Here is a 27223-nt window from a genome sequence, read left to right as displayed (position 1 = left end):
CAGTGTCATGAAAAGAGTCTGATCTAAGTTCAGGTGTAGGGTAGGTGTAGGGCAATAGCACATACAGTTTGTACAGTATAAAAACCATTACGCCTATGGGATGTCCCCACTTTTCACAAAAACAAACGTGTGTGTGTTTGTGTGTGTGCGTGCGTGCGTGTGTGTGTGTGTGTGTGTGTGCTGAGGGTTCAGAATCAGTTCTCAGGTGTGGAGGGAGATTGATTTTATGAAGAATCTAGAACGTCTCTGTCTTGACGCTGTACTTTTTTACTTGTTTGTTGTTTTATATTACACCACAGTGAACACAAAAACCTGAACGCCTGCTTGAAAACATGCAAATACTGTTTGACTTGTTTACTTCTCTGTGACAATCAAGCGTCAGAAACAGAAAATTGCATACTTTCTAATCCAGAGTATTTTTGCTTTTTTTAAAAGCTCCACCTACTGTTAGAAAGTGAATTTGCATTTTACTTCTTTTTTTTTCCGCATGCAACTAAATTTTTGTGGCCAACATTTGTGTTAGTGTTAACAGGACTGTGTATGTATGTGCGGCAAATAGGTGGCGTATTCACAATGGCTATTGTATATAGTACGATTACGTGTCTTTTTGCCTACCTGCGTATGTGGTTTTAAGTACCCATACCCCTCTGGCATCGTGGCAGTGAGTTTTACATGAGTGGCAAATCACATTTTTAATCTAGTTTGCTTATATTCTTTGGATTTCTTTCAGTCTGCTTTATTTCCTAAACCAAACTTTTCATTTAAGTCCTGACTCTCTTTGCCCTTGAAGCAATCTTTAATTGTCTTCTCAACCATCTCTTCTCTCTCACTCTCATCCTTCGAGAGGTTTCTATCTTCATCTCTCTCTTCCACTTCACACCTCCATCTGTCTCCCACCTTCACCTCTACATTCAGTGCTCTAGTGTCCATTTCACCTCTTCTTTCACTCTTATTTGTGTCTATTCTTTCACTTAATCCTCCTCTCTGTCCTCGTCCTCTCACCCTCATCTCTCTCTCATTCCCTCACTCTCTCATTGTCTTTCTCTCTTAGTAAATTATATGAAGTGTATGACCTCCATCCATGTAGGGCAGAGACTACTTTCACCCTATTAGCCTTTCTCTTTCCTGCATTAGCATTAGCTGTCAGGTTGTGCTTCGGTATACAAAGCCCTCCTTTTTGGCATGTAAAATGAAAAGAGTTTTTCTTTTTGTTAAAAATAGTGCTCATGTGAGCCCTTGGTCAGGCTTTTCATCAAAGATGATTCATATAATAATACAATAACTGTTTTAAAAAAGCTTCCCCCTATTTGTCATAAGTTGGACATGTTCTGTTTGTTATGCCTGTTGCAGGACAGTTCATTTAATATATTTGTAATTGAATATGTTTTATGTCAAGACATTAGTTATACATTACTGATTAAAAGTTTGAGGTCTGTAAGATTGTAAGAAGTCTATGTTCATCAAGGTTTAATTTATTTGATCAAAAATAGAGTAAAAACAGTTATATTGTGAAATATTATTACAATTTATTACAACCGTTTTATTTTTAATGTATGTTAAAGCATAATTTACTCCTGTAATGAGACAGCTGAATTTTCAACAGCCATTCAGATCATTCTAATATGCTGATTTGGTGCTCAAGAAACACTCATTATCAGTGTTGAAAACAGTTGCTTAATATTTTTGTGGAAACGGTGCTGCATTTATTTTCTGGATTCTTTTAAGAGAACAGCAATTATTTGAAACAGAAATCACCATAACAATGTAAAAGTCTTGGCTGTGACTATTGATCAACTTAATGCGTCCTTGCAAAGTATTAATTTCTTTCAAAAATTTAATGTTAGTGTTTAAATTACATTCATACAGACCTAAAGGCTTGTGGTGTTCACAAGTTTCCAATTTGGAGACCAAGTTAATTCTAATGTTAGTTAATTATACTGTATGTCTTGTCAATTCTCCCTTTTTACAGTTTTTGCCAAAACCAACCTACAAATAGCTTCTTACATCTGTATAAAAAATAGCTTCTTACAACATTGCTTACGTTGGAATAGGAGAAAGTATGTTACACTGAAAAATTACACACTTCACCTTTAAGTAGAGCAGGAAAGATCCAGGCCACTTTTCTCAGTGGTCTAGTTAAAATGAGCTAAACTCATCTCCTTTGCCAGAGAGACATATGGGTAAGTCTTTCTGACTTGTGCACTTTCAGTAGTTAGTGACAAGTTTCCTAGAAACTTTGCTGGCTTTTCCCAAAGAGCACTTCATTATCTCATAAGAGAAAGAATGGAGGTCAGTTTTGTAGAGAAAAAAAAAACAGTATTCCCCCTTAAACCCCTTTGGACAGCCCAAAGCAGACTTGAGTTCAAAGACCAATCCCTTTGGACCTCATGGTTTGGAGTGCAAGTAAAAGCAAGCCCTGACACACTTGGAGCTCTGTGAGCTTTTGATCTATATGTGGGATTTCCTCCGTGAAGTTCAGTGATGTTGTGCTGTGTTGTGTCATTGCATGGAGATACATGTATTTGGGTCTATTTTAGAGTCAAAATGAGGCTTTGATCAGAGCACGACAGAGAGAGTACGAGTGAGCGGGTTTGCGGTTGACAGTTCTGGGTTACATGTGCTGGTGTGTCTCCAGAGAAGGTCTCTAGGCAGATTGGAATTGTTTAATCTAAGTGTGACAGGCAGAGATGGGTAGAAACGTAAAACAGAGAGAGAGATTGAGAGAAACACTTAAATTAATATGAAAACAGACAGCAGGGCTGCTGAAACTGGTAGCATTTAAACGAAAATTAGATTTTAAAGTACGTTCTACATCAGCTACATTCATTTTCAGTTTGTTAGCTTTTTCAGGCTCATTACAGTGTTGGGGAATAACTAGTTACATGTAACAACGTTACATAATTCAATTACAAAGAAATGTAACTGTAATCCGTTAGCGGATTACATCTGAATATTTGCTGTAAAAATCTAGGGTGTGTTGAATAAAATTCATTTGTTTTGCCTGTTTTTGATTGACCACTCTAAAATATGAGACACCAGCGTTTCAGGAGTTTAGGACAAAGAATAGGACACATGCTTATTCAACAACTGTTTTATGTATATGCTTTACTTTTTAAGTTATTTCCAAAGGCATTGTTAGATGCCAATGTTTCCTGTTATTGTTATGCGTGTAGTGGTTGTAGTAAAGCGCACGCCGAAGGAGTAAACGAAAAGGAGTATTCTTTATTAAACAGCATCAACACACTTTACATTAACTTAACTCGAGATCTGACAAAAGACAAGGGGAGAACTCAGGACTTATAAAGGGATCGACCAAATGAGGAAACAAGATAATTCATATAACAAAGGTGATGAGGATGAACGATGATTAACTAATGACAGGAAACAAGAACAGGAAGAACCAAATAAGGGCAAAAGAGAACTAAACAGAAACAGACACGTAACAGTTATCGGGGGGCGGGCGCCCTGGAGGCTGGAGCATGTCCAGGACAGGGAGGAGACGAGGGAAGCCTCCAGGGCGGATCAGGAGACGAGGGAGGCCATGGCGGACCTGGAGACTTGGGAGACCATGGCGGGACTGGAGACTCGGGATACCATGGCGGAACTGGAGACTCGGGAGGCCATGGCAGGACTGGGGACTCGGGAGACCATGGCGGGACTGGAGACTTGGGAGGCCATGGCGGGTCAGGGAGCTTGGACGGCCATGGCGGATCAGGGAGCTCCGTGGCCTTGGCCCTAGGCCTGGCCACACAGGCCGTGGCTATATGCCCCCCCCCCCCCCCCCCCCCCCCCTCCCCCCAAAAGAATTTCTTGGGGAAGTTCCCCTCAGGAAACCATTGAGGAGGAGCGGGCTCTGTGGGGCGCTCTGGAGGAGCGGGCACTTGAGGGCGCTCTGAAGGAGCGGGCACTTGGGGGCACTCTTGAAGCGCGGACACTTGGGGGCGCTCTTGAAGTGCGGAGCTGGACGGAACCAGCGGAGACGCAGGAGAGCTGGACAGAACCAGCGGAGACGCAGGAGAGCTGGACGGGACCAGCGGAGACGTAGAAGAGCTGGACGGGACCAGCGGAGACACAGGAGAGCTGGACGGAACCAGCGGAGACGCAGGAGAGCTCTTGCGAGGAGCAGGCACTGGTGGGCACTTGCGAGGGGCAGGCACTAGAGGGCACTTGCGAGGAGCAGGCACTAGAGGGCACTTGCGAGGGGCAGGCACTGGAGGGCACTTGCGAGGAGCAGGCACTGCAGGGCGCTCAGGCAGCGCTAATTCCTGGGGGCGCTCGTGAAGCGCTATTTCCTGGGGGCGCTCTGTTAGCATAAACACAGGAGGGACTCGCCCTGGAGAATTGGGCACTGGAGAGACTGGCCCTGGAGAAGTGGGCACTGGAGGGACTGGCTCTGGAGAAACGAGCACTGGGGAATGCTTATTAAGAGCGGGAACAGGAAAGCGTTGGCGTGGAGCAGGCACAGGAGGGCGCTGTCGAGGAGCGGGCTCTGGTGAGTGGACAGGAGCCGAGAATTCAGGGGGTATCGCCAAATCCAGGAGCTCCAGGGCAAGAACCGGCAGGCTTGCCATATCCTCAGGCAAGCGGGCTTGCCACATTCTCAGGTAGCGGGCTAGGGTTGGCCGCGAACCATCTTCGCCACGGAATCATCGCAACACTACTTATTGCATTTTAAATAGGGTAACTTGTAATCTGTAACCTATTACATTTCCAAAGTAACCTTCCCCACACTGCAAATATATACAATACACTGTTCAAAAATTTGGCGTTTTTTTTTTTTAATTCAGAAAGGATGTTTTTAAAAGAGACAGTAAAGATATTTGTCATGTTACAAATGATTTCTGTTTCAAATAAATGCTGTTCTTCTTTTAACATTGATAATAATACAAAATGTTTCTTGGAAAACAGATCAGCATATGTCTGAAGGATCATGTGACAATAAAGACTGGATTAGTGGAGAAAACTTAGCTTTGCCATAACAGGAATAAATTACATTTTGAAGTATATTAAAACAGAAAACAGTTATTTTCAATTTTAGAAATATTTAAAAATGTCAAATTGATTTTACTGATTTCAATGTTTTTTTTATCAAATAAGTGCAGCCTAGATAAGCATAAGAGACTAAGAGATCTTACCAAACTTCTGAATGATAGTGTACATCAAAAATATAAAAAATGTAGGAGAATTTAATTTACATGGGTCTCCCATGTATTTACAGTGTGCTTCATTTAATTGTAAAACTGCATTTGAGCCCCAAATCTCAAAAAGAAAAAAACATTCCTAAACAATGAACATGACATTCCTCAAAGATGAATTAATTCTGAACTACACTCCCCACACTCTCCACTTCCCACAATGTTCTGAGCTTATGGCTTCCTAGGATAGTAAAAGTAAGACAGACATCAAAGCTCTTGCAAGAGGAGACAGCAGCTGAAACTCACTGTCACACAGCCTGGGGCAGAGAAAGCGACATAGAGAGAGATGGGCAGAAAGAGCTAGAAGGGAAGAAACAAGAGAATAGTGACAGAGCCGCAGAACAACAGAGGAGTGGATGAAAAAATGAAGGCGCTATGACACACACTCTTAATACAACTTCAAAGTGTCTGTTTATTCTAGTACCTGTTCATGTGTCATCAAAGTGTGGCACAATATCAAGGGACTGTGTCTCACTGCACACAGCCAGAGTGCTTGGTTTCACTGATACTGAATGTTTATGGTCTAAACGTACGGAATATTCTCTATATACTCTTGTTTTGTCCATGCTTAAGGAAAAACACTGGCTTATCTGTAAGTAGACCAAGCAAACCATCTCAGAGGAACAGTATAGCAACTCAGATGGTACTATAGGGTCATTTTACAGACTCGCTCTCTATTTCTCTCTTACACACACCTTGTTGTTCTTCACGCCCAGGGGTGCAGATAATAGTGTGTGTCCTAAGCAGCAGCAGATTTCATGGCAGCGGAGGTGTCTCTGAGCCCCGCGTGATAAAACATGAGACATTTTTGTCATGAGACAGATGTTTTTGTGAGTGTGTGTGTCTCAACTGCCAAGGGGACATATCTCCACACTGACACCCTAACACTCGTTTTTCACAGTCTCTCTATTCCTGTTATCCACTGTCTGAGGCTGTGACAAAGACATCAGCTGGAACCTCCTTTGGTTTTTTTTAAGAAAGCATCAATTATTCAACATATATTCTTTTTTATATTTCGTATATAATTTGTCGCTGTTTTCACAACTGGTTAAAACCCCAAATTAAAGCTTGGTGGAGGAGGATCCTCACAAAAAGGGATGTCCAAAAAAATGTATTACAGGTCAAAAAGATTCAGAGTTACACCGGGTGAATAGTAAAGTGTAGCTCATCTTCCACATCCAATGTGATGAGAGTTCATGAAATTGAGAAGACTGAAATTGGAACCAAATGATTTTCTGACATGTTTAGAATTGCTGGAGGCTGAAGAGTGTGTATGTCTGAGCTGGATGATACCTAGGTTTTTTTTTTTCTTTTCAGGGTTTCATTCTGGTGCTCAGGATGTGTGTGATTATGTGGAATTTGCACACACACACACAGAAACATGCACCCACATCTATCAGAGGAAATCAATAATGGCTTTACAAAGCTGTTTTTAATATTTATAGATTTCTTTAGTGTTGCCTGCTAAGGTTGTATTGGTTTGGGATTACTGTTTCTTCTGAGTTTTATGCATTACACATATCTCTTTTTTGTTAAAAGAATATATTTTGTTTAAAAATATATGAGAGTAATATTGATGTTGTTCGGATCTTGTTTTGTTAGAAAGAGAATATGTAGGTTTAAAAAATGTGGGCTATTTTTGAGGAGTTTAAAGGAATAGTTCATCCAAATATGCTTTAATTTCTTCTTTCTGCTGAACACAAAAGAAGATAATTTGAAAAATGTTGGTAAGCAAACAATTGCTGCTTTCATAGTTTTTCCTTTTTTTTCGTTATAGTTTAGAAGAATTGTCCTTTTTGAGTGGACTGTTCCTTAATTAAGTCAACTCTTTCAGTGGAGCTGATTCTAGTAATTCTCATATACAATTTTCATGGATATTGCAATAAGTCGTTTTCTTGCATCACAGTGGTTTTGCTGAAGTCAAAAAATTCCTCAGTTTGTTTCATTAAAAGGGTTAAATGTAGTAATAACACGGTAATAACACTGTAACACTGTTTTTGCAGATTCACTGGGAAAATATTTATCAAATACAATGTGGCTTTAGTTAAAAAATATTTTTAATGTATTAGGAAGGTTAAGTTTATATATATATATATATATATATATATATATATATATATATTATCACCTTTGCTTATAAGAGTAGTATGAAGAAGCAGAAGGCGAGAGAGAGAGATGGGTTTTGGCTCGTCACCCTCATTCTTAATCTAGCTGGCAGAGTTTCATAGTCCTAATACTCCTCAGTACTGTGCACTAAACACTGGAGCTATAAAGCTCACAGGAATAATGTATCTTTCTCTGTGTAGGAAGGAGTTGGAAAGAATTTGAGGGACAAAAAAGAGAGAATATCTGAGCTAAAATGACAGAGGAAGAGCGAGACAGATAGATGCACAATTATGTAAAGGTCGGGTAAGCAAAGCATTAAAAGTTCACCCCAGTAGCCATTAAAAAATACTGAATTAGCTGTCACATAAATCATCTCACAGCACCACTGTCACATTTGTCCTGTAGGAAACCTACAATTTCAGTAGAGATATAAGCCAAAGCGAAGAATTTCTCATTGGATTCTGCCACTCCTCTTTAATCAGAGACCATGGTATCCCATAAACGATGTCTCATCTCTTGCAAGTTTCTAATGTATATGTTTTTGAAGAAGGGCCAGATCATTAGTCTATAGGTTTATCCAGCACAATTTGAATGCTGTGCCACTGGCGGTTATGGGCTTGTGGACACAATGACACTGGCAAACGTAGCGAATTGGCTTTCTAATCTCAGCGGCACGGACAACAATCACGCAGGAGTAGCTAAATAGCTTGGAAAAGAAAGAAAGGTTGGCAGTGGTATGCTCTGAAGCTAACAGCCTTTACTGTATTTTTGTGAATTCATTACAATCTTGCGACGTTAAATGGCATGTGGACTGTTTTCTTTTCTTGTCTTTTTCTTTAATTTCTTCAAATTCAGTTTTTTCTTTGTATAAACCTTAATTGATCATTTTGACATATCTCATTTGAAATTATTAACCCTGGTTTCACACTGTTCACACTTTATCCTGTCTTAATATTGAATCCCAGGTTTAAAGATTTCTTACTGTTCACTTGTAAACTGGGTTAATGTTCTTATTTGCATATTTATGAGGTCAGTTTGCAATGTCCACTCAATGTTATCGACCTCATAATATGCAAACCAGAATACCGCTTGTGACAGGAACGGCAAAATATTAGAGATTGTCATAAACCAGGGTTTAAAGCAGTGCTAACATTCAAAATAACAAGTGTAAACTGTTGATTTACCAAGGGTTAAAAGTGGCCTTTTTAAAGATTTTAAAAAGACAATAACCAAGGTTATGCACAGTGTAACAGCCCTTTGTGTTTCTCTCTTCCTCTTTATTTATTTCTGCTTTTATGATACGTTGTGATAAGATTAAGGTGTAAATAAAGTTTCTCCCTCTTTCCCAGGGGCTCGTTGGAGAGAAGTACGGCAGCATTCGGGTCCCGGGAGAGGTCGAGTCGGCTGAGTTTGAGATGATTTTGGATGCAGCGGTGGAGGCGGGACTAGACACACGGATCTTGGAGGAGTGGTATTGTCGGGATGAGAACTCAGTCCCGCCTGCCTACTACCTAAAACCAAAAGTTGAGATGCTGAAGAACTACCAGAACTCTGTAAGTAGAGCAGGAAGGAAAGAATATGTTTGAAGAACTGGGATATCTTTTAAGACTTTAGTGTTTAGAAACAATAAATATCTTTCTTTATAATTAGATGTATAGCTAATTCCAAAGTACAAGGTATGAATGGAATTAGCTACAAAGTACAAAATGCTGGTTTCCAAATTTCACAGTGTTTATATATACAAGTGTTCAGTGTTACATACCATATACCATTACCATTCAAAAGTTAGGGGTCTGTAAGCTTTTTAATATTTTCAAAAGAAGTCTCTTATGCTCACCAAGGGTACAATTGTTTTTATCATAAATACAGTAAAACAGTAATATTATGAAACATTATTAGACTTTAAAATAACTTTATTTCATTTTATTTTAAAATGTGATTTGTGACAGTAACATTTCTTATTATTATTAGAGCTGAAGACGGTTGTGCAGTTTAACATTTTTGTTGAAACCATGATACTTTTTTTTTTCATTTTTCTTTGATGAGGAGAAAGTGAATTTGAATAGCATATATTTAAAATATAAATATTTAGCTTTCACTGTCTCTTTTGGGCAATCTTATGCATACTTTCTGAATAAAAAAATAACTTTTGAACCCCAAACTGTTGAACAGTAGTGTCAAAAAATATTGTTATTTCTTCATTATTACAATTTAAAAAGAATTTTACATTTTTCAGTTGAATAGCAATTGAACAAATTATGATTTAATCATTGGATACAGGGCAGGCTAAATTCCAATTTACAGTGGGCAGGCATACAGATGCAAAAAATGTCTCATTTATAGTATTGGTTGATGATTGTCCCAATTGTAACATGAATTTAAATTAGAATAATAACACCAGAACCCAGACAGGAGACTTTATCACTTTATTTCAGAAGTCTAGTACACGCCACTGCTTTTGACGCACATGAGAGGGCATCCAGGATTACGTTCAGCTTCCAGCAGACCTGACCTGTCCCGCACACACAGGAACAACCTGTAAATGTCAGCGGCTGACCGGTGCTGTTGCTGTTTTATAAGGAGCACTGTAGAAATGACAGGCCCGAGAGAGAACACTGTTCACTGCCTGTAGAGTTTATTAAGCTTCATAAATTCAGATTTTTCTTTCATTAAACCTTACTGGGGCTCTCTCTTCCTTTCTTACACACACACAAATTCTGTTTCACTTTCTGTCACCCGTACACATACTCAGATCATATAGTGTTGTATAAATCAGGTTGTAACGCAGAGTGGCTGCAAATTGAGGAAGCGTCTGTGAAGCTGAGGGTCTCTGTTGGACTAAAATGAGAAAAGCAGCAGGGTTTCTACCTGCACTCAGCAGAAACACCCACTGATCTCTCTCTCTCTCTCTCTCTCTCTCTCTCTCCTTCTGTCCTCTTTCGCTTTGGTAGGTGACTGGGTTCATGACAAACACTTCTTAAAATATTACTTCAGTAACACAGTGTGGTGTCTGCTTTCTCTTTCTCTGTTCAAGCAGACAGAGTCATTAGTATTGTTGGGTGAACTCTGGTAAATTGGACTCCTTTTGACATCCCTCTACATCGAGTTCCTGTAGTCAAGGAAATATTAGGAACTTTCACATTTCTAGGCATGACTTGGAAAAGTCAATATAAAATCTCGTGGAACTGTATTAATATATTTTTCATGTCAATATGTTTAAAAAAAATTAATATATTTTTCTCTAGTTATACTGTACTGTATCAGCTAGAGATTTTACAAGTGCTTTATAAAATATTTTTTATTTTATATAAAAAATTATTATTTTTTAAATCCATATCTAATTCATCTTATTTTTAAGTAAGCTATTTAAGAAGTAATCTATTTCTTGTGAATGTGCGAGACTCATTAGCTGCTATAGGTGAATAACTTAAGGTTTTTTAAAAGCATGCAGTAAACTAAAACTATCTGTGCTACAGTATTTATGATTACAATGATACATTAAAATGTGACAACAAATACCAGTTTGCAATATCAAGCTCCATAATGGACTATCACTATGCAGCTAAAATAACTGGCACATTCAAGTAAAAAATGCTCGTGCCTCCTCTTACATTAAAATAGGGTGGATAGTGGATAGTCATGTAAGTGCATTAGTCCATAAAAAATCCATAATTCAGTCATTATTTAGTGGTTATTAATAAAGTAGAAAACTAAAATAATGTTGGAGCTGTGATGTAGCAGTCCTGATGCCTCCTCTCTCTCTCTCTCTCTCTCTCTCTCTCTCTCTCTCTCTCTCTCTCTTTCTACTTTGCAGTTGATTCTAAAAATAAAAATAGCAAAATAGTTATCAAAATTAGTCATGTTCTTGAAATTCATGATCACATGGATTCTGATTGAAATAGCTGGATTTGGAAATAGTGTAAATTTGCCGAACCATGATAAATTTGACGGCACCTGAAGTCAAGTACTAATACAAACCCTCAATGCAGTTTGTGCTAGAACAAGATTAAAACTATGCTAGCTGTGCTACCTGCATCTAGCATTAAGGTTAAACCAAAAAGTGCTAATGCATTTGTTACGGCTTTTTGGTGGAAGTGGTTATTAATGTAAAAACACGGTAATTAAATGTAATTTAATACATATTAATGTATTAAACACGGGTGGTTATTACAAGATGTAATGTAGGTTTTTTTATTGGTTTAAAAGGCCAACATACAAATAATAGAACCTTGAAAAATTGGATGACTCCATGTGTGCTTTTACCCCACAGATGGAGTCAAGCAGCGTAGCAAAATCGAAGAACGACAAGGCTTGGAGGGCAGTCTCAGAGGAAATCAAGAGGATCTTCAGAACCTCTGTTTTACAGCTGCAGGAGAAGGGGACCATGAAGAGCGGTCAAGCCAAGAAATTTCTTTGCTCGGGTAAACTCTATAGTTATATTTACAGTAATGACTGAGCTCACAGCTAATAAATGTTTAGTGTTATTTTTTTTTGGCATGGTTTTAAATGCCTGAGTGGGTTTGCAATGTGTTTTACAGTACATTGCAACTTCTATAAGTATCAACATTGACTGTATATGTAAATATACTAATGGTACTTTTAAATCATTGTGGTCAACTTATTTTCCACTGAGCTGAAGGTCCCCATCCAAATGCCTAAAATGACTTGATACTTGGGGCCAGTTTTACTAAACAGGGCAAATTAGCGCGAGAGCCCCATCCCAAAACAGCACCGATGGGCGTGGAAATTTCTGCAGGTGATTTACTAATGTGCAAATTAAAGAACACAGACACAACATCTTATTTACATATCGACCAAGGCAATATACCAAGTGCAGCGCAAATTAACATAGTAGCGAATAAACAATAAAGAAATAAATAAGCCACAGTATGTTGAAAAGAGCCGGAGGCCAAAAAATGAAGACTTTCGATTCGAACCTCGACTTTCGACTCTCGAACTGTTGTAAGTTGCAACAGTTTTGATAGACCTGGCATTGCGTGACTCCTAGATGAGAGTTCTAAGTCGTATTTTATTTACTGAAGCAATTTAAAAATAACTTGGCAAACGATATGTTCGGATAATGTGTTCTTTCAAAATAAATTGATACGTGTGGAAAAATCCTCTCCCTTCTACCACACTCTCTCTGTTCTCTGCGGTGCCCCTCCTAGCAACAATAATTGCAGCTATTTCAAGCGCAAAATTACGGTGCCCGGGAGGGGTTGTCTTCGGTTCACTTAGTTTTGTCGTGGGCACGAGATATTAATTTGTGTGAACATCATATTAACTTGTGGGAACGTGATATTATGTTGTATTTAATGCATAAACAAACCTACTTGACTATAACAACCCGGGATTATCAGATACAGATAAAACATTTTTATTAATATTAAACATTTCATTTAATATTTGTATATTATTATTATTATTAGGTTATATTCACTTGTTGGGGCTATATTTATATATAATATTTTATTATTTCCCCTTTCAATTTGTGTATCTCTTTACCTAATTAACATTCTGTATAATTATGCTATTTGCTACCGTATATTTATTATGCCAATATTATACAATTATGCCAATACTTTATGATTGTAGGCTATTTATGACAGTGCATGATGATAAATTAGTGTGTTGTGTTTTCATTTACAAATGAAACTATGTGAATGATTCATTCCTCAACAAAACACTAAGCAGTAGGTTATAATATTAATAATTATTCATTTGCAGGGGGAAAAAATAAATAAATATTGGCTATAAATTCCAGTGAGCATAATCAAAGCTTTATGTCGAGCATTTACAGTAGGCTTATTTACAAAACTGGTCAGAACGTTATGTAAAGAGATCGAAATGAAGGGGAAAAACGAATATAAAAATATAATAATTGGCTAATAATAATATAATAATAAATAATATACAAATATTAAGGAAAAAGATGATCAGTTAATGGACACACACAGCTAGTAAGACCGATGGATAAAAATGTTTTCTTGTAGGTCTATTTTCTTTTATGTACTTTATGTAACATTTAGCCTATTTGTGATAATTCAAAGGCTGGTTACATTCGCGCGCAATTGTCTACAGTCTGGTAGCCTATGGTCAATATAATAATTTAATTATGTAATAATTTCTATAATAATTAATATAATAATTTCATTATTCAAAATAAACTATTAATGAATCCCTGATAATCCCGGGTTTCTATGGTCACGTAGGTTTGTTTATGCACGAGAAATGGATGTCGTTCCCTCAACATAAAATCTCGACAAAATAATCTCGTTGTAACGTGGTGAACAAGACGTGAGGATCCATGTGCAAGCTTTTATTAATAAACAGTCAATAAACAGGCAGCGTCAAACAATGGCAAACAGGTATGGTACGGGCAAGACAAGAGTAATCCTAGGGCAAGCGTGGGTCGACGATCGGCGAACAATATCCAGTAGGGCAAGGCAGAGAGATAATCCAGGTACACGAGCAGTAGTCCAAGAGAGGTACAAACAGAGTCCAGAGGGCAAGGCAAAGGGTTAATCCAGGAAACACGGGCAGAAAACAGGAAACGAGACTATAAACAAAACAAACTAAACTTAGACTTACAAAACACAGAATGGCTCAGTAAGGCAGCTAACACTTGGAGAGGGTTATACGCAGAACCAGACTCAGAGCTAGACATACACACAGAAAGGTTAACAGAATACGCAGGACATTACTCGGCAGAGAGGAAGAGGAAGTCCATGGTTTAAGTAGAGTGTGTGATTGTGTGATAGTTCTCAGGTGTGAGCGTGATTAGTGCAATCAGCTGTATATGTGTCGTCAGTTCAATGGATGATGGGAATTGTAGTTCGTGGGTGAAGTGCAACAGTGGTGTGGTGTGAGAGTCAATATGATGGAGAGGCGACGTCTGGTGGCTATCGGTCGGAAGGCCACAGACCAGATTCGTGACAGTCGTGGCCACGACATAATATCACGTTCCCACGAGTTAATATGAGGTTCCAACTAATTAATATCTCATGGCCACGACAAAACTAAGTGAACCAAAGACGGCCCCTCCCGGGCACCATACTCAAGACATCCTTTTGTGGGGTGTTAAATAATGGTGCAAATACCAGTAATTTGACGAATGCAAAGGTTAGTAAAACGCGTTGCGTGAATCATTTGAATACTCTCCTCCCATAAATTTTGTGTCTGAAAGGGAAACTCCTACAAATGCATATTCAATAATGTCAGGTGCAAAAATAACTGTGTCCACACCTTTTCAGCGCTAATTTGTCACGGCGTCTTTAGTAAAACCTGACAATACTATTTTAACGCCAAAAATCGGTTTGCGCTGGCCCTTGATATGATTCTCTCATTTATTTTTTTGTAATAATCTCAATGTCACTGTCAACCTTGACAATTTTTAACAGGCCATTGTCATACTTTCTTCGACATTTGCTATTTTGATAACAGTTTTTTAAAAAAAAAATAAATAAATAAAATTTACCACCTGGAATATGTCAATTTCTCTACATTAGGACTGTGATGCTGTTACACTGCTGCTCTGATTGGGCATTGCCATCATGTGACAACAATAAAGAACAGAAGAGGAGTTACTAGCTATATTTTACTAGTAGCTATATTTTTGGTTATTTATATGATTCTATTGCAGACATTTACAACATGCTAGAATAAGTTTAAAGTGTGTTCACATGATACCTTTATACACATATGGAATGGAAATAAACTCTGCAGGACAGTGGCCTTCCAGCCCCTTTTGTGATTCAATGCGTGAAGCAATTTCCAGCAAGCCACACCAAGAAAATCAAGAAAGACACATTTTCACTCTAAGCGTTTCAATGGTGCTTGATGCTTAACATTTAGGTTGTTTGTCTGTAAAATTACATGCATAATTAAAAAAGGCTGAATCATGCAACAGAGCCATAGTTTATAGATTTGTGGTTTCAAAGAGAGATTGTATTCAAAGCTCATAATGAATGTAAATGTTATTTTTATCCCGCTCTTGAAAGTCATTGTGTCTAAATTAAAATTCACCCGCATTAGCCAGCATAAGAGGAGATCTAATCAGGCTAACTTAATTCATCCAGGTTAATCCAATATTCAATGATACAGTTAAGTCTCATCACCATACCCCACATTAGAGCCTGTGGGTCGTCACTGGAGAAAGAACAGATTTACTGCTTGCTCTTTTATGTCATTCTGAGTGCATGGTCTTATAATTCAATCACTGATACAGTTAAGTCTTCATCTCGACATGCAGTAGATACGAAACAACTGCATTCAAGAGGATCCCCTAAGTGAGGCATTCCTTTTTTACGAGAAGAATAATTTGCTCTCAGTCGCAGAGGTTCCTTTCATTAAAACTGAGGTCTTCTGTCTGACTTCAGAGCATCAGTGAGTCTTTCCCTGATCTTGAGCTTGTGCAGTCTGATGCCTGACGGATGTGGCATCTTGTGGGTCTTTATTTAAAAAGCATCACTGCATCATAGAAAATAGGCATCACATTGGTATTACATTTCACAAAAAAAAATATGCAAGTAAAAATAAAAGACAGTAATGTTGGTCAGAGATCAGATTGCCTGCTGACTCCTCTTGACTCATCACATGCATGACAAAAGATTGAGTTTGAGGTAGTTTAATATAGTATGTATTAAATGTATTACATTAAGAGTAATAAAAGGGTGAATAAATGGTAGTAAGATGTTTTCACATCAAAAGGATTTTCAAAAACCTTTTGTGTGACTGTATGAAAATAATGACATTAACTTAAGTATTGACCCTGTATCTATACTACAATACATTGCTGTAGTAGGCATTTTACAATATTTTGGCATTTTACCATTACAATAAAATAAAATAACAGTTTAGATTAAAATAGAAAACAGTTATTTAATTCCTGTAATGACAAAGCTATGTTTTTAAACTAAATCTAATTTGAGTCTGCTAATTTGGGGAAACATTTTTGATAACTATCAGTGTTGAAAACAGCTGTGCTGAAAATACATTTTAATATATTTTTTTTCTTTTTGATGAATAAAACTAATTCTAAAGAACAACATTTACTTGAAATTGATTTTTTTCTAACATTATAAATATCTTATTTTATATTAAATGAATACTGAAAAAAAGGTTGTTGTTGATGTTGTTTTTTTCAAAACAAACTAAAAAAAAAAATCCAATAGTGTATATACTGTATATAATGTATAATATCGTCGAGCAGGTACCCTGTTTGTTTTTCAATGTGGTTTCTATTTTTATTACTAATACCAGAGTGAGGAAAGTACATGCAAGATTTAATTGAGGTAACGCTTTCCTGGGGGATTTGTAGCCATTTACTTGCCGCCTTTGCATCCCCCTCTCCTCTCATTTACAAAACAAGCTGCAAGTATGCGATACTAAGATGACGAGGTTGGCAGGCTATCACTGCAATACTGCCTTTGGATGTCTCTGATAAAACCAGGCGAGGCTGGATTAAGAGATCATATCACTTTTTTCTTCGTCAAGGCAGCTCAGAGAGACGGATCTAATCATTTGCTAAAGACTGGCAAAAGCGGGGGAAGTGCTCACCTCATGACATCAAATTAAGCATGTTTTCTGAAAGTGCCACTGAAGTGTTTCGGGAGTAAACAGTGACAGGGATGAAAACCATGAATGAAAAGATTGTTCTGTCATGCAGAACTGGGTAATTATCATGCTCTCTCTGTTTTCTCCTGTCTTTCAGCATTAGAGGATGAACTGGATTTCGCATTGGGCAAGCAGACCCCAGCCTTCCTCAAGAAATGTGTATGTTACATCCGGAAGATAGCCAACTTTGACCGTTTCGCTAAACTCCCCGAGATGGCCCGCTACATGGACATCGTGGTGAGCGCCGACCGTGTAATGAGAAACCAAGAAGCCTACGAGCGTCTTCTTAAAGTCAGAGACGAGTTCATTCCGATGGTGGTAGCAGCGTCCAATCTTCGAGTCTACTCCTCCGTCACTCACTGTGACATGAAACTTGGCTACTCGCAGGAAGTAGAGAGCCACTACGTCGAAGGTCTGTGTAAACAGTTTTATGAAGACATGGTGGATATCATCCAGGCCACTGTCCAACAGAACTTTGACACAGAGACAGATCCTCTCTATGATGAAATTATACAGCATCTTTCGCTGTGCAAGACTTTTTCATCTTTTTATGTGTATAAGAGTGAAGCCTTGGACATAGTCCAGGAGTACCTGTACCCCTCCAAAGGTGGTCCAATAATTCCCCTAGTGGTGTATGGAGGACCCTGCACTGGAAAGACATTGCTACTTGCTGAAGTGGCAAAACAGGTGAAAAACATAGTATGCACGTTTGTATGTGTGTGTGTGTGTGTGTGTGTGTGTGTGTGTGTCATACTGACCTGCTTTTTAAGGCCATCTGGATGCCGGCACATGTTAGATTAATGCTGCGGGATGCCTGTATTTAGCCTAAAGCTGTTCTTTGCTTCCTCTGACTTAATATCTGATGTCATGGCATGAGATTCAAATTAACATTAAGGTATTTTGGGCTGGTATTATATGAATTTGTCTGTCGTAACAGATTTTGTTCAGTCCAGTGTATCTGGAGGCACACGGTAGTCCAAATACAGATCATTGCATTCACAAGTTAAAAAAATACTCCATCTCATTTAACTGATAAAAATAATTAGATATAATTATTCATATCTGTCAGCTTCGACCAATACTTAGGGCTTATGGAGATCAGTGGTGTGCTTGTGTCATGTGTTGATGGTCAGAATTGACGGTTTTGATAAGTTTGGGGGCGAGGAACAAAGGAGGAAGGGTAGTGTTGACATTTCCCATCACCCATGACAACCTGTCAAAGACCTCAGCCTCTAATGTTAGTTCACAGATGATGAGCCTGGGGACCTTGACTAACTCCCTCGTCCTTGCTTATGTTCTCTCTCTCATACTGTCCTTCTGTGTAACATACACACTACAGAAAGGCAGATACTCTAAAATATTTATACATGAAATGCAATTTACATGACCACACATTGCATGCTCTTTATATAATCAAGGGTGTGTGTCTGTGTCATGCGAATTTGTCTCTTAGCATGATCTCATGTTTGGTACAGCTGACATGTTTTCATACTGCCCTTGTAAGTGCAGTACAGTAGGCTACTAAGAATCATGCAGCAAATATGAGCACAGTGATGCATTCAAGTAACAATCTGGAGACACACACCCCTTGGCTAATTATACAAATGCACAGACACACAGTCCTCTTGCAAATGGTGGCTTTGGAAAAGCGTTTTATCATTAATTGCCAGCCTCTCCAAAAAGAGAGAAATACAATTTCATGTTTCCCTGAATCACAGCTGGGGGCACCCTTTAACCACATCCAAGACAGAATTGTGCTAAGGATGAGGGAATGTTTCAAACTGATTTAGAAAATCCTTGGCACAAAAAATACAGTGCTGACTCCATTGGTGTTGAGTACATTCGATTATTTGCTGTACAGTCATTGCTCTTAGTTTTCCTTCCTCACACTCTGAGTTGTCAAAGTTTGTGTACAGTGGATCTACTAAATAATGGATGGATTGGAGTCACTCGAGTTTGGTTTGCCAGAGTCTTATAATAACGTTGCTTCAGGTCACAGCACCTGGATTTTTAACCGTGTGTGTTTTTATAGAAACAGGACACAAGATCCTGTTAAACATCAATTAATAATGTATCCAGTAGTTCTATTTTATATAGATCATTCTTTTGAAAATGGCCTACTAAAATCAGATGACAAAATTACTACTTTTGCACAAATAACATCTTGAGCCTTTCCTAATTGTATATTAATATCATATGAATTAACATACTGGAAAACATTCAGTAATAAATGCTGTATTTCTGAGCTTCTGTTTCATTTTCATTTGTTTAGGCTTATTCATGGCTACAGAAAGAGATGGGACCAGAAACAGACCCAGTTGTCATTGTCAGATTCATCGGCTCCTCCGACTTCTCTACTAACCTCCGCACACTGCTACAGAGCATCTGTGAGCAGATTGCCATCAACTATCGGTGCCTGATCCACTTCTTACCAAACAAGATCCATGAGATGAGGGAGCTGTTGGTGAATTTGCTTGGGGAGTCATCATTTCACCGACCTCTTATCATTATTCTGGATGCCTTGGAGAAGTTGTCAGATGTTGACGAGGCCCGGAAGCTGTGGTGGCTGCCTGTCCACCTGCCACATACAGTCCGAATTGTAGTGTCAACCCTGCCCAACAAGCATGGGATACTCCAGAAATTACGCAGTCTGATACATGACGAGGATGCCTATGTTGAACTGATGCAAAGAGACCGCAAAGCTTGTAGTCAGACACTTAAACAGCAGCTTCTGAGTGCCAAAAGGAAGGTGACCTCTGGCCAGCAGATATATGTGAATGAGGCAATGGCAAAATGTACACTCCCCATGTTCGTCAACCTCATCTACCGAGAGGTAGTTCACTGGCGGTCGCACAAGGATGTGGATGACAAATCGTTGTGTTCGACGGTCCACGAAAGCATTGAGCAGCTTTTCTACTCTGTTGAAAACAAGCTTGGCTCACGCTTTGTCTTTCGGGCACTGGGCTACATCACAATGGCACGGGCAGGCCTTACAGAGCTGGAGCTAGAGGATATCTTATCGTTGGACAACAGTGTCCTTGGGGAAATAATAGTGAGCTCTAATCTTAAAAGCCCGCTGCGTATTTCTTACGATTTCATAGCTAGGCTAAAAGAAGAACTTGAAGGTTATTTAGTGGAGCGACAAATCCGTAATGTAACGCTAATGGTGTGGGCAAATCGTCACCTGCATCTTATAGCACAAAAGCTATACCTCAGTAATGAAGAAGATGTACATCAAATGCATAGCCTTTTGGCTGAATACTTCCTCGGGGCATGGGCAGGTGGTAGAAAGAAGATATTCCACTGCGACAATAATCACTTCGCCTCGCTGAATATCTCACACCATCAAAACCCTCATCACCAACAGAGCCTTCATGGCCATGACAAAGCTACTGCTGACAAGCACTCTTATGACAGACAGACACCCGAACAACCCTGGGTGTTCCAGTGTAACTTGCTAGAGCCGGACATCTTCTTCATCAACCACCGAAAGATGACAGAGCTCACATACCACCTGACAAGGAGCGGCCGGACAGATGATCTCATGTATGGTGTCATCATGAACTTCAGCTGGCTCTACACAATGATAAAGATAGGGCAGTTTGACAAGGCCCTGTCAGACATTGACCTAGCTTACAGCTACACGCAAGAAAAGGAGCTCAAGTTTCTCGCAAATACACTCCGCAGTATAAAGCTTAAAGTGACAAAGAATCCTACATCACTGTCTGCTGAACTACAGCAAAGGCTCCTTCCAGTTGTCACATCTCTTCCCAAGCTCAGACACCTCCTTCTTGAATGTGACAAGGATGGTCCTAAATACTGCTCCATTGTGCCACTGCACTCTTCCATGGATGTCACCTACAGTCCCGAGAGATTACCGCTCTGTTCTAGCTACATGCAAATAGTGGAGATTCTACCTACATTAGCTCCAAACATAGTCATTGTGGCCCTCGAAGACGGATCAGTCAGCACTTGGGATGTTGAGAGCAGACAGCTGATAAGACAGATAGACACGGCGAGGTCGGTTGTTCTTGGCATCAGGCTAACCACAGATGAGAAGTATCTGGTAGTGGCCACTACAAAAAATACACTGCTCATTTATGACAACCACAAGTCATGCTTGTTGTCGGAGGTGGAGGTGAAAGGGTCCAAGCATTGTGGCATCACTGGCGGAGTAACGTTCATCAATGGATTCACCTTGTCCAGCCACCATGCCTTAGCTTGGCTGGAGGCAAGCAAAGATGTCAATGTGATTGATTTGCTCTATGGCTGGCCATTGTATCAGTTCCATTGCTGGTATGAGGTAACCTGCGTCCAGTGTTCCCCAGATGGAATGTATGCTTTCTGCGGACAGTATCTCAACACAACCACCATATTCCACCTCGGTAGCGGGGAAAAGCTTGCTACAATGACTTCTGAATTCTCTGGTGGTTTTGTTAAATCCATCCTGATTCTAGACACAATCCATCAAATGGTGATGATCGACAATGAGGGCAGCCTATCAGTGTGGAACACCAAAGATATCACAAATCCCAAGCTGATGGAGGATTATGACTGCAGAGGAGATGATAGTGAAGTGGTGGGCATAGAGCTTTCTGAGGATCAACGATCCATCCTTATCTGCAAAGCGAGAAGCATCGAGGTGCTGGACACCAAGATTTGGAAGATGGCAGAGAAGTTCAAGGCCAAGCGTAGCGAGAAGTTTGTGGCTGCCGTTCTCTCTAAGAATAACCAAAGTATAATAGCTTCCATGGAGAACACATCATCCATATTTGTGTGGAGGAGAGACAGTGGACAGTGCATGGCCAGCTTGATAGAGATATCTGGAGCCATTGTAAAACTGATCAAATCAACACACCATAACTTGCTGCTGTCTGTGGCCAGCAGTGGCGTACTTTCCGTGTGGGACATTGACATTATAACAGCCATGTCAAACATTGATAAAACTGGGAAACCTATCCAAAGTCTGCAGCTCTCTGGCCGAGAGGATTTTGTGTACACCATGGATGGGTCAGAGGTCATCCACAAGTGGAACTACAGCACAGGTTTCATTGAGATGGTGTTCAAGCATGAAGGCCTTGTCGAAAACTGCGTCTTGACAACATCGGGCGACCTAATGGTGACATCTGATGATAAAAGTAGTCAGTACATCTGGCATACGACCACAGGTGAGAATATATTCCGTATCAATGGTCAGAGGATCTCACAGCTTCTCATCACACACAACGACCAGTTTGTAGTGTCCCTTTGCGAGCAGAATGCCTCCCGCGTTTGGAGGCTTGCTACTGGTCACAAGGTGTGCAACATTTTGGTAACACTCCAGCATGCCCTCATTACCACAGCAAACACATTCCTTGTGGGAGCCAACAAGAATAAGCTGTTGGCTGTTAGCTTGTGGTCGGGCAGTGTATCCAAAAAGTTCATCTGTGACGATGGGATCACAATTGTTAACTTCAAGTTAATTCCTGACAGTCCAGATTATGTCGTCTTCATCACCTCCACAGAAACAGTTTTCATCTGGAGTGTTGCAGATGAGTCTGTTTGCAGGCGGGTGCAGCTGCCTAGCAGCTTTTTGAAGAACCTGGAAGATTTCCAAATATCACCAAATGGGAAATTGGGCATTGTGTCGAAAGGTGATGAGAACATTAATGTCCTAGACCTGCACAGTGGTAAACTGCGTCTGATCCATGCTGCTGGCATAATATGGCGGCAAAAGCTCTCACGAGATGGACGCTACTTAGTGTACATCTGTTTCCGCAATTGCGACGAAGATGATGAAGCAGGTGTGGTTTCAAGTCTGATTGTCATGAGATTGGCAGATGGCAAGAGCATCGGGACCTGCTCCCTCTACAAAACGCCAACCTATCTGTGCCTATCACAGCGAGCACTTAACATCATAGTAGGATTTGAGGATGGCAGCATTGGCACCTACACAGTCGTAGACCGTGTGGATGCCGCTCTGAAAATCAAGATCGCCACCTCAAACAGTCGACAAATAGTTAATAATGCCTCACAGAAAGTACGACCCAAGTGTAGCACCAATGCCTTCAAGACCATTGCTGACTGTGTGTGGAGAGAATCCACTGAGGTCTTCTCACGGGACAGTCCTATCAATGTGTCTGACAGTGGAGAACCAGAGACAACAACACCCACAAAGAAAACTGAACTGCTGTAGTGAGAGCGCCCTCTGTTGGACATTAACAGCCACAAAGGAACAAGGCCAGGTTTGGACACAGGTGATTTTTGTTTACAGCAACTTTGATTCAGCTGCACAGATCAGTTCTCTGGGTAACACACAGCAACTGGACATTTGCTATTAAGCGGCACTTAAGCTGCAATCAGTCACCTTGATTTATTTTATCCATCATCAATTTACTGTCAAATGTGTACACTGAATTTAATAGGAACAAATTCATAACAAATGTCACTCATTGGAAAAGCCGATCCAGTCGGCTGTATGATATGTTCTTCCTTCTCATGTGTATGCCAGTGTGGCCATATAGTTCAGATGTTGTTTAGTCAAATCAAGCCATAACGTCATTTTAGAAGCATAGAAAAATGTAATAGATTTGTAGCCATACAAAAGTTGCTGCCATTGTTTTTTTGTTTTTTTTGTTTGTTATTTCAAAATAATAATTTGTGTATGTTTATTAACGTCCTCTGGTACTGTACTAAAATGGAAACTTATGTACATATGTGTACATATGTACTTTGGCTGCTGCAGTTTGTGCAACTACTTAAATATATGTTATGTTGTGCTAAATGCAATCAAAGTGAGTGCCTGGATTTTAAACTTTTTGTTACAGAAACTGATTAAGAAAAAAAATGCAGGGAATTTCTAAACAAAAATATATTGATACAACTATTCATCATTACGGTTCAGCATACAATGAATACCAATTTGCTTAATTTGAAATTACAGCATCTAAATGAGGATCATTAGAAAGTATATTTCAGTATTCAGGTATTCAGAGTATAGTCTGGAGTCATTATGAGCTTCTTAGAAAATTCAGAATGTGTTCTAGACTGTCTCTGACCAAAGTCGCTTGGAAGTCCATGTGTGGAATTTGCTCTAAATATCAGACAGTATTTAAACCCATCCTCATATTTAATTCTATGCTAATTCACCAATTAATGTCACTATACCACAGCAGTACAGTCCAAGTCTAATATTGTGGTTGGAAAATGTGCATTTTGTTTTCTCAGTGAACGTATTTGAACTGACAAACTGACACTGAGAAGGTCATCCTCTGACTCGACTAAATCCAAGAGATTAATAGTATTAATGGCATTACTTTTAAAGAATGTGCAATTCATTGTATCAAAGGATGGTACAATTGTATCGAGCTACAAATGTTGAGTACTGATTTGAGGATTAAACCACTATTGAGGAGTCATGTGTAGCATCTCACCAAGAGTTTCTACGCCTTAACGGTTAGGTCATCTTATACAAATGTGTATTTGTAATTGTTCTTTGTGAGGTAAAGGTTGATTGATTGTGTGCTTGAAAAAAATATATACTTTGTACTTTCATGTTATAGATGACTTAGAGATATTTATGAATAGATATTTATGACTATATGTTATCATAAACCAGGCTGATTTATGAATGGTGTTTGCCAAGGCAGTGTTTGGTGGTTGCACTTTATTTTAAACAGGTTGTTCCCTGACGTTGACTTTGAACAAGTGTGTCATGAATGCTAACTTATACGGTGTTTGCCTTCAGTTATGGGTGTACTCTGGCATGACGCAAAAGAAAGTAGTTTCAACAAAACGATCAGCCATGCCCCATTCAAACTCTTCTCTCCATAACTAAAGGGCTATTCCATCGAATTGTATGTTTACCTCTGGAAATACTGACACATAGGCCCATTTACAACCCACAACCTGTAGCAGTATTCAAGTGTGATTAGCTTCTACCACTCAAGTGTTTAAAACATATAGATATCATATAATAGTTGCCAAAGTTTTATTTATATTTTTATTTATTAATATTTGTTTTCACAATGTTAAATGGTGTTGTTTGTGACCCTACTTGTTACTTTTCTGGCTTTGTTGTGTTTTCTAGCATAACTATGAGGACATGCATTATCTTTGCTAAGATATTGACCAAGTCCATCTCTATTATAATGGAATGCCAGTTTTAGAGTATATTTGAATGTGTCCATATGAGAGCAGTTGAACAGTATATTATATGTTATGTAACTTGAATGACTTTTAACTACATGTTTGCAAAACATAGTTCACATACTGGTATTGAATGTGTTTATTGTATTATTTGTATTGTCAAGATTGAAGATCCCTGTTTAGAGATATATATTTTCATAAATGTTGTACTTTTTGTTACAAAGTAGTTTAAGTATTCTAGGAAAAAATAGCGGAAAAAAATGCCTGAAAGCAATATGAATTTGTGTGTATGCATTGTTTGTATGGAACATTTTAATGTAATAAAATGATTTTCTTTCTGCCTCTTGAATCTCGTTGTTTTTCAGCTGAATATACTGGTCTACTTTTGGAAAGAAAACACAAGATGTTCAGTTCTTCGAGAAGATATAGTGGTTTATAGATATATAAAAGTACATAATTTTTCAAAAACCTGCCATGATACAATCATACGTCTTCTAATCTAGCTAATACTAATCTTCATTCAACTTGTTTTATTACAATGATCCCTCAAGAGGCATGGTGTTTACATGAGGAGCGCTTTGCTAGAAGGATTCCCTACATGGCACAATCAGAAACTGGCTGATAATAGTTTTACTCCCCTGTGCAGTGTGCAAACAAGTGTGTTAAATATTTTCCAAACAGTGGGCAGGTGCTATACCATATCAATATTTCAATTACTTCTTGCACACACCTGGATTCTTTCGCACGCGTCTGCAGCAGTGCAGGTACCAACACACAAACACCACCAGGGCAGGAATTCTGCTGTGTGTGTGTGTGTGTGTGGTCTCTATGGAAACTGAATCCTCAGTGGAATCAGCCCCCTGTTGTGATGACTATGGAACTGGCATATCAACGTTGTGCATCAGGGAAAAACAAATGCATTGCATTTTTTTTTTACATAAACTCATCACGGCATAGACGCTCTTAGTCATCTCTCCCTAGGAAGTCACTGCGCTGTAACTGAACAATTGTCATCAAATATATTTGTACTGCTAAATATACCATATTTATTCTGATCATCCCCCAGTATTTGATTTCATTTCCTGGTGTGAGGACTTTCCTTGTACAAGTGCAAACTTACAAGTACAAAGTCTTCATTTTGTATCAATTAAGGGCAGTATAGCCGTAAATAAAAAGAAACACATCTGATATACACACTAAAATTCAAAAGTTTAGGGTCAGTAAGATTTTTTTTCATGTTGTTCAAGTCTCTTAGGCTCACCAAGGCTGCATGTATTTCTTTTCCATTTATTTAATTTATGTATTTGTTTTATTTTCATTTTTATTCATTCCTGTAACGACAAAGCTGAATTTTCAGCAGCCTTCAGTGTCACATGATTTTTCAGAAATTGTTCTAATATGCTGACTTTGTGCTAAAGAAACATTTATTATTATAAAATTCATGAATGACTGCTAAAATACGTAAATAAAGACCAATTGACAATTTGAGGATAAAAAAACAAAATCATAAAATTATTATCACCTAACATTGTCATGAACTCTTTTATTAATTAGAATGTCTCAACTGACATAACATCACAACTTCAGTGGGATTGGGACGAGGATATGACACAAACTTGGCAGTTCTAAAATACACATTTCATATCATGTCAAACAGATGGCCATTATGTTGCACTTACTTTAACTTTTTGCAATTACAGTTGTTTAATAATTCCAAAGTGTTCACAAACTTTATTTTTCTAAATTGTGAGTATTGTCTCAGTGTGGACTAAATTGGAATATGACTCAAAACTCATTACAAAATCGATCATGATAAGAACATTTGAACAGCAAGCTTGAAAAAGGTGTGGAGCATTTACTTACGGCGTACACCAAACGCTTTCATGTTGTATTACTGTAAAAGTTATTGTACACTACAGTTCATTGGCTCAAATGATATCTTGCAGTTGTGATCATCTGTAAAAGATCATGACCTCATAAAAAAAATGATGTAACTTGATCTCGTAAGTACATAAATGGAAAAACTAACAGACCAATGGGCTGTTAAAAACAATAAATACACACTCATGTAATACAGTAAAAATGCCCTGTGTCCTGTTGTCATCCTCACTATATGCACCATGGTCACATGGACATTATTTTGAATGATAATCAAACCTGTGTTTTAAAGTTTTATTTTC

The 27223-nt window shown here is 38.8% G+C and overlaps 1 protein-coding gene across 1 annotated transcript in view; it reads left to right on the top strand.

The window, feature by feature from the left end:
• LOC306888386 (NACHT and WD repeat domain-containing protein 2-like) overlaps positions 1-23091 on the top strand; it is a gene marked incomplete at both ends in the record, with an annotated part of 77972 nt that extends 54881 nt beyond the window's left edge. Inside the window, 4 exons of the mRNA XM_079446630.1 lie at positions 8651-8854; positions 11572-11722; positions 17014-17603; positions 19189-23091. Of these exons, the coding sequence (XP_079302756.1) occupies positions 8651-8854; positions 11572-11722; positions 17014-17603; positions 19189-23091 (4848 nt within the window). The remainder of the gene's footprint in view (positions 1-8650; positions 8855-11571; positions 11723-17013; positions 17604-19188) is intronic.
• Positions 23092-27223: the final 4132 nt, after the last annotated feature.

This window comes from Barbus barbus (assembly GCF_936440315.1).
Source record: "Barbus barbus genome assembly, chromosome: 2".
In the NCBI taxonomy this organism is placed as follows: domain Eukaryota; kingdom Metazoa; phylum Chordata; class Actinopteri; order Cypriniformes; family Cyprinidae; genus Barbus; species Barbus barbus.
The sequence above is the reverse complement of the archived record's forward strand: the minus strand, read 5'-3'. Positions and strand labels throughout refer to the sequence as shown.